Source organism: Primulina huaijiensis, chromosome 7 (genome assembly GCF_012295235.1).
Source record: "Primulina huaijiensis isolate GDHJ02 chromosome 7, ASM1229523v2, whole genome shotgun sequence".
Classification (NCBI taxonomy): Eukaryota; Viridiplantae; Streptophyta; class Magnoliopsida; order Lamiales; family Gesneriaceae; genus Primulina; species Primulina huaijiensis.
This window is the reverse complement of record NC_133312.1, coordinates 6,486,005-6,494,927: the sequence shown is the minus strand read 5'-3', so window position 1 is coordinate 6,494,927 and position 8,923 is coordinate 6,486,005. Positions and strand designations below refer to the sequence as shown.

Sequence of the window (8,923 nt, the reverse complement as noted above, 5' to 3'; positions counted from 1 at the left end):
TTATGCCGATGCTGGATACTTATCTGATCCACACAAGGCACCTTCCCAAACTGGATATGTATTTACTCGTGGAGGCACTGCAATTTCTTGACGTTCACAGAAACAAACGCTCGTAACAACTTCATCAAATCATGCCGAGATTATCGCACTACATGAAGCAAGCCGTGAATGTGTGTGATTAAAATCAATGACCCAACATATCCAAATCTCATGCGGATTATCATTCGACGAGAAGCCTGTGATACTATATGAAGATAATGCTGCATGTGTTGCTCAGATGAAAGAAGGATACATAAAAAACGATAGAACTAAATATATTCCTCCTAAGTTCTTCGCATACACCAAGTAACTTGAGAAGAATAAATATATTGATGTTCGTCACATTCAATCAAGTAAAAACTCATCAGATCTCTTCACAAAGGCACTTTCTACGTCAATATTCAGAAAGCACATATATAATATTGGGATGCGCAATCTACAAAATCTGTGAAGAATTGTTAGTGTCAACATGAGGGAGAGTTTACGTGACTGCACTCTTTTTCCCTTACTATGGTTTTTATCCCAATGGGTTTTTCCTAGTAAGGTTTTTAACGACGCGGTATAAAAACACGTAATGAAGACAATCATTGTATTATGATCATCATCACAAGAGGGAGTGTTGAAAATGTGAAATATTTGTGTTGAATATCTATTATAATGTTGAATGTTGAAAATTAGGTAAAATTAGGTGTTGAATATTGAAATTTGTGTGTGATGATGAATGTAATGATGTAATTTATTTTTGGATTATTTATAAAGATTTTCTATAAATAGATCTCTCATTTGTGAAGAAAAACACAATTGAGTTGAGAGAAAAATATTATAAAGTGTGTAGTGTGATAATTTTGAGAGTTTGAGATTTTTATTTTTTAGCGTAAATTTTTACTTATTCACAACAACTTGGTCTATTTTCTTAAATATACCCATAAATACAAAGCCCCTAGACTACTAGAAGCGCAACTACGAGTTGGTTGGGCCTTTGCCCTAATCCTAAAGCCTGTGTAGTAGACCGAAGATTTGGGTTGGGCCTTCTATTTAGTCCAACAGCTTTGTTATCTTTTCTTGATCGATCGACTACTACGTTCCACATTGCAATCAGAACGGAGAACTAACTCGGGGGCAAATCGCGATGGGTGACGCCGCTGCTGCTCCGGCCGCCGACGAAGAACTACTGCTTAAAAAATTCTTTTCAGAAGTCAGCGAGGTTGAGCGCGACAATGAAGTTAAAAGGTTCCCGTAATTATTATGAACGTATTTAGCTTCAAAGTAGCGTTTGGTAAAAAAAATTCCTGAAAACGATGAAGAAAACATGCTTAAGGATTACCTGTTGCATTTGAATACGATAATATTTGGTATATTGCTTAGTAGTTCGGGCATGTATGTGCTTTTAGATTAGTATTGAAATGAAATGCGAGGAGCGGAAGATAAATTTCGATGAAAAATTCCGTGGATATTTGAATGTAAGCTCAATTACAGTTATTTTGGACTTTGTCGTGGATTAAGGTTTGATTGGATATAATTAGGTGTTGCTGATTCAAATTTCATACTACGCGTCACTAAAGTAATATTGGAAAACATGTCAATGTGAAAGAAAACACAAGATTTAGGCTAACATCTGAGTTATTCACTTTGATTTTTGGAAACTCCGACCTTTTGAAGCTAAAATATAGTTAGAATTCAGGCTTCTAATCGACCATCTGTGTAACGTCGGCTTGCGATAATATAGTTTAAGAGTACTAAATGGACTATTACAAAATATAAATAGTAGACTCGACTGAGAGCCCGCTTTGGATATAAAATATTTGTTAAGGATCTGGTTTCTTCCTTAGTTAAAACTCTTTGGTCTCTTCTTCTTCTTTTTATTTTTTTTCTTATTCCTATTTTTTGTTACCTCCTCTCATGACTAAAGCTAGCTATTTTACACTGTAAAGTATTATTACACTTCTGCTGATGACATGTTTTCTAACTTCTTGGTTTCTGTAGGATCCTTTCATGCTTCAAGTTAAATGCATTTGAATATCTTAACCTCCCATTTGATTCATCTTTAGTTGATGTGAAAAGGCAATACCGTAAGGTGATTTCTTTCACAATATCAAGCTATTAAGTCATCTGTTCAATGCTGATTATCTGATATTTTTGGGTATCATACAAGTGTTTGACATAACTTTATCATCTTAACAGTTATCTTTGCTAGTCCATCCTGATAAATGCAAACATCCACAAGCAAAGGAGGCATTTGCAGGTAAATAACCCTAAGCTACTGTGTAATTTGCTAAGACAGTCTTGTACACTTCTACACACATTGAGATGAATTTGTTGTCATGATTTAATTTTGTTTGTTAATAGAAAATTCAATTTGTTAGTTAATTTGTTGACATTGTTTTATCTACCTTACAGCTTTAGCTAAAGCTCAACAACTACTTAACGACTCTCAGGAAAGGGCTTATCTTTTGAACCAAGTTAATGCTGCAAAAGGTTTGTAGTTAAGCTTACTTGTTTGTGGAAGAGGTGGTACTAAAATTATTACTTTTTAATAAAATGAGTAAAATTAAAGATTATAACTGCTTGTAGCTTGATATTCAGCTTTATGAGTGAAACGCCACTCGTATTAATGTTTTAAAATATGAATTATTCATTTCCTTTCAACAAGGAGATCTAGTGCCATTGTACCAGTGATGGCCACCCCCTGTAAAAGCAAATGAAAAATGCCTATGGGTAAAATTATAAATAGAGAAGCAGGCGAGCGAAGCAAGCTTTAACAGTCCGTCCATGACCTTAATTATTTAATCGTGTGTCAATACTCTACATTACTGAAGTTTTCTAGTCGCAGCAGTTCTTTCTTGTAGTAATCAAGTGATCTCCTGTTTGATCATGCTTCCCATTCATACTCGACTTGAAGAAACTATGAAAGTGTTTTTTTTCCTTATGTATTAATAAAAAAGGCCATTGTTTCTCGAGCGTTTGTTTTCAACTTAGTTCATTTCATAACTGATTTACACGTTCCTGCTTGAAGTCCGATATCCTCACCTGAATGTTCCTTCAAGTCAAGTCTGGATGAAGTTATCCATACACCAATAGAGTGTCTCTGTTATTATTTATGTAATTATGTTTGTGGGAATAAATACTATCTTGTGCTGATTAATCTGTAAGGCTGCTCTCTTCTGAATATGTAATGCAGAAGAACTTAGAGCAAAGAGAAAAAAGCAGCTGAAAAAGGACACTGCTTCCAAGTTAAAGTCATTAGTGGATGAGGTAAGGTTGATTTGCTCCAATATTGATATTTTTACTGGTTTCTAACATAGAGATTGTTGATCAGCTTAAGATACTTGCTATACACGTGTAGAAACAGTATGCTAACCTTCATAATTTTTTTGGTAAATCCTTTTCTACTTGTCACCATGCATCTTATGCCTGTTTATTTTAAAATCCAATATTTATTCTTTTTATGGGTGTGTGGAGAAGAATAATTTTATTATTCTTAAATATGAAAGAGAGAAAAATAATAACAGAAAATAAAATTTTTCTTTGATGCATTTTTGTACAAGGGAACTGAATTTATGGGAATCCCAGAAACAAAAAATAGAACGAATAAAAAATCATATCTACTCAGTCAAGGGATTTTCCTATGTATCAAATTCCCTTAATAATTGGATTTTCCTACGCATAGTAATTTACAATTAGAAACGAAATCAGCCCACAAATCAACAAATCAAATTATATATTTCCACATTCCCCCTCAAGCTGGTGAATATACATTTTCCATACCTAGCTTGCGAATAGGCTCCTGGAAGTTAGTGCTGTTGAGACCCTTACTGAGAACGTCTGCTAATTGGCCTCATGTGGAAACATATGGCTTGCAACTCAGGCCACTATCCAGCTTCTCCTTGTGTTTTGTTCGATAATGTGCACTGGAAGTCTGGAATATGTGCAACTCTGATGGCTTAGTTATTCTCACAGTGAACTCTCATGGGTCCCCTCCTTTTAACGTTCAGAATCTCAGGTTTTCTAGGATAATCTTCCCCTATAACAATTCAGTCTCTTTATGCCCTTGCCATAAAGTTTGCTTCTGCACTTCACCAGTCTACCACGTTCTGTTTCTTATTGCTCCATGATGTTAGGTTCCCTCCATGGAAGATACAACAGCTTGAGATTTATCTTCGGTCTACAGGATTTCCTGCATGTTGAATATCCGAAAATTTGATAAGGATGGGCATTTGAATTATTAGATTAGATAAACATCCATCTACTGTTTTTATATTTTATACTTTGGATAGATTAGATTAAGTTGTTATCCACAGATTTGATTTGTATAAGACTATAAGTATAAGTTGTACTTCTCAGTTCATTAAGTGAATAAGAATTCATCTTCTTCAGCATATGTTCTATTATATATAACTACACTGCATAATACGCATCAGTGTAGGCTTCAAGAATGAGTTTAGAATCCCTCTTAAACATTATCCCCTTTACTGGGTGAGATTTCAAGTAGTGGAGTACTCTGTAGACGACCTGTAGGTGAATCTCCTTAGGAACATGCATAATTTAACTAATGACATGAACAGAGTATGCTTTGTCTAGTCGTGTGTCTGCAAGGTGGGTGAGCTTCACTACTAGTCTTGAGTATGTTTTTGTCCAGTGCTCTTTGTTCAACCGCTTCTCCGAGTCTGTGGTTCTTGATTGGCGTTGCAACTGCTTTGGTTGTTGTCGTGCCGGTTTCTCTTAGAAGATCGGTCAATAAATTTTTGCTGAGGGCTGGAGATTCCCTATTTCAAGTAAGCAAAATCAATACTTAGAAAGTACTTAATCTTTCCTAATCCTTTACTTTGAATTACTTGGCAGGCACTATTTAATGCTTCTTTTCTTTCTCATCATCATAATATCATTCACATAGATTATCAAGTCCGTGATTCCCCTTAAGCTCAAGTGCTTGGTGAAGAAAGTGTGACCTCAAATTTGCACAAGACCATTAGCCAGCATTAATTCGGTAAATCTTTCGAACCACACACTTGGAGTTTCTTTAAGTTGTACAAAGCCTTATTCAATTGGCATACTCCTGTCGGCTCTACTAAATCCTATTGGAATGCTAATGTAAATTTCTTTTTCTAGTTCCCATGGAGAAATGTGTTCTCCTTTCCAATGCATCCATCTCAACCCTCAATCTGTCTTCCATTCCTCTTTAGATAATGAGTCGGATAAAGTGTTGGGAATAGTGATTTCATGTAGGTGGTGTTTAGTTGGTATGATAAATATGGGATGGGATAAATAATATAGCCCCATCCCATGCTTGGTTTAAATTAAATATCTATATCAAATCCTTGGGCACACTAAATTGTACTTTACAATCTTTGATTATTAATCTTATTTTAAAGTAGGGTTAACCATCTACATCTATGCTGAAGAAGATTTCTCATAAAATTCAAATATACCTTTTGAAAGTCTATAACAAATAAAAAAGAAAACAAGCTATCTCTTTGATCTCTTGATACCAATCTATCATTCACTCTTTAATCTTTCATTCAATGCATAAAAGTTTCCAAGGTGGATGATTAAGTTGATTCAATCGTAAATATTTAAATTTATAATGGTCAATGTGCCTCAGCCACCTGGGCACCGCATGGGCGGTTGAATCTTTTTAGTAATTTTTTATAAATAATTATATATAATCATATAATATAATTACAAATAATCATCATTTTTTTGTGTAATATATGTAATCAAAAAATGTTTATGTATAAAAAAATTCATACAATATATTACAATCTAGACAAACTGCAAATAAATATGTAAATGCAAACTAACAAGATAATTAAGGTGGTGGTTGATGGCGGCGTCGCCTAGAGGCGGTTTGAGGTAGGTGGTGGCTAATGGTCGATCATACTTGAAACCAAAAGTAAATAAAAAGAAAGTGATTGGTGTTTTTATTATGTCTAAAGTATTTTTGATTGACTTTGACTGGTTTTTAAAATTATTTGATTTTGACTGGGATTTTAAAATCATCGCCAACCTCTGTCGCCTGCTCGCCCGCCTCGCTCATCAGATAGCCTTGGACAGCCTATAAAGACCGCCTACCGCCTAGGCGGCCACTCATTTAGAACACTGATAATGGTCGACCTGTGAAAACTTAACGTGTTTTTTAATAAGAACTCAAATATCAATCTTATTACATAAATCAAGTATAATTATAATTATAATGATTAGATGGTAAGACTATAATTCATTTGTTAATCATATCTCAATCTTAATCAATCAAATCAAAAATAGTATTTTAATAACCACAGAATAACTTATCCGTACATATTTTATAACTCAAAAGTTAACACAGCCTTAGGAGTTGGGAGAAAATTCTCATGGGTTGGTGAGAATTTTTGGCGGGCTACGAAATGAGACAAAGGGTATAGTGATGTCTTGATGCACTCTCAGGTTCCTTTCCTCAAGATTATATTAGTTTTTGGTCGGTGGTTGTGGGTACATCAGTTTGCTATGTAAGAGGTGAGTTAGGTTAGATACTGTTTCTCATTTCTAGAAGTCGTGGAAGAGAAAGCTAAATAATAAAAGAAAACAAATTATTCATGGATACTTTTGCTTTACAACGGAACTGAATCTATAGAAAATTCTAGCTACAAAATATAGAAATAAACAAAAATCAGATTCCCTTGATCAATCGTTATTCTTAAGTATCAAAATAGATCCCTTTAAACAATGGATTTTTGTGTTATCAAACTTGATACCCTTAGTCAAGGATATTTCTAGGTATCCTAATCTATAGTTATACACTAAGTCAGCCCACATATCAAGGAAACAAATCATGTCTTTCCACAGGATGTGATACTTGCATAATCCCACTGAGTTTCTGTGTATGTAGAAGAATCAAAATATGCCTTACACCCTATGTGATAGACCTTTCTTCTAGTAATTTTGTCGATGACAAGCAAATGATTTTTCTTTCCATTTTTAAATGATGGTGCAGGGAAAATATGAGCAGGAGTACGAACGATCAGAGGAATTCCAGCAGCAGCTAAAATTGAAGGTTCGGGAAGTTTTGACAGATCAAGAATGGAGGAGAAGGAAGATGCAGATGAGGGTACGCTACATCACTGCTTGTGCTCTAATTATAATAATTGCTTATTCAACGCCATGCTTTCTTTGAAACTTGTAGATATCAGAGGAGGAAGGCAGATTAAAGAAAGATGAAGAAGAAACAAAGGAGATGTGGAAACGGAAGCGTGAACATGAGGAGCAGTGGGAAGGAACAAGAGAGCAGCGGGTTGGTATTTCGTACGTGTATCATTTAACATAACTATGGATCATTAACTTGGTTGTTTATGCTATATAATGTAACTCAATTGTTTTGGGCTGTGTTTGATTACTTATATTCTGATTGCATACTCAGAGATGTGATTTTGTTTTATGGGGTTCCTTAGTTGGCTGTATCATATTTGGGGTTACCAAACTTTGGAAAGCGGATAGAGTTAATACTAAAAATTGAGGTCCTAATTCTTCCTTTTTATGAAGTAGAAAATCGAAAGGAATGGATTATATAATATAACCGCTGAAACTGATGCCAAATGACGCAAACATCCCCCCACCCCTTTTTTCGCTCCGCTTAGCCTTGCCCTCCTCTCTTTGTTACCCGGGCCTCTAGTGAGTTACAAGCATAGTTCAAGAAGGTAAAATCTTTGATGATTCCATCATTTATGATTGAGTTGAGAAAACTTCTGTATAAGTATCCTACCTCCGAACCAAATTCTTTGAATCTCTTTCTATTTGCTCTGGAACAAGTAGGAGATTAAAAAAAGCTTGTATAGTAAACCTCCTACATCTCATTGGACTTGACATACAATCCTTTGATATCTCTGATGCCAGTGTATTTATTTGGTTTCTGGCTTCGTTTCATTTTATTGTCAGGTTTCTAGCTGGAGGGACTTTATGAAGGGTGGGAAGAAGGTGAGATATATATATATACTTCTTCCATTTTGTCATACCAAGAAGAAATACAAAAGAACATGACTACAGAAAATTTTGTTTCCGTGCTTGTATAGGTTAAGAAAGGAGAGCTTCGACCTCCAAAGCTCAAGACCGAGGATCCTAACAAATCCTACGTCCAAAGGCCAGTGAATCGAGGTTGATTAAGTCGGTACCTACCTGTACCTCTCAAACGTATAAACCAAATGTACTTTTAATTGAGAAGCCTTTGAAGGCACAGTGCTAGCATTTGTATAACCTGTGTTTGCTGTAGGCTTATATTGTGCACAGCTTACTTTGAGAAATACAGTATTTAGTGCAGAACATGAATTTTATACTATTATCCGGTAACAATTGGCTCTTGCTAGCTATATATATGTTTATTTTGAGAATGACCTCTCTTTGGCATTTCTTTGAATTAATTAGCAAAATATTTCTCCTTAATTTGTGTTGATAGCCATAGACATCTTAATGAATCCAAGGATTGATTTAGTTTTTGTTTCTATTGTCCAATTCGTACATATTATTGAAGATTGTGGTAAAAAAATAGGCCTATGAATTTGCCATATGCTTCATGTCTTTTTTCAAATGTCGCTCATTTTCATGTCTTGTTTAATGATGTAATGTTCAAATATCATCTCATTGTTACTAAAAATAACTGTTTTATCATATTTTAAAATATTTCGTCATTGACTCGAGATACTCTATTTTTAAGAGAGTGTTGTTTATATTCCAATTTGTTAACCACATTCTATTTTACGTATTTAATACTTTTTATTACTCATATTAACCTTTTAATATCATTACATCCGATTAAAGTTCTAGTGTGTGTGTAAGTGTGTGTGTGTGTGTGTATATATATATATATATATATATATAATTCCATATCATTTTTTTCTCTCATTTGTGTTTTTTTTCCAAT

General features: G+C 34.5%; 1 protein-coding gene across 1 annotated transcript; it reads left to right on the top strand.

Moving 5' to 3' along the window:
- The first annotated feature begins 1,110 nt into the window (after positions 1-1,110).
- LOC140981434 (J domain-containing protein spf31-like) lies at positions 1,111-8,393 on the top strand. The gene is made up of 9 exons (XM_073447837.1): positions 1,111-1,269; positions 2,023-2,113; positions 2,221-2,281; positions 2,437-2,514; positions 3,218-3,291; positions 7,007-7,120; positions 7,196-7,303; positions 7,945-7,983; positions 8,079-8,393. Exons 1-9 carry the CDS (start codon positions 1,169-1,171, stop codon positions 8,163-8,165), a joined length of 753 nt encoding a protein of 250 aa, XP_073303938.1. The 5' UTR covers positions 1,111-1,168; the 3' UTR covers positions 8,166-8,393.
- The last annotated feature ends 530 nt before the right edge of the window (positions 8,394-8,923 follow it).

Coding starts and splice junctions, on each gene's coding strand:
- LOC140981434 (XM_073447837.1), top strand. CDS start 1,169: ATGGGTGACGCCGCTGCTGCTCCGGCCGCCGACGAAGAACTACTGCTT. Junction 2,515..3,217: donor CCAAGTTAATGCTGCAAAAG/GTTTGTAGTTAA, acceptor TATGTAATGCAG/AAGAACTTAGAGCAAAGAGA. Junction 7,984..8,078: donor TTATGAAGGGTGGGAAGAAG/GTGAGATATATA, acceptor GTGCTTGTATAG/GTTAAGAAAGGAGAGCTTCG.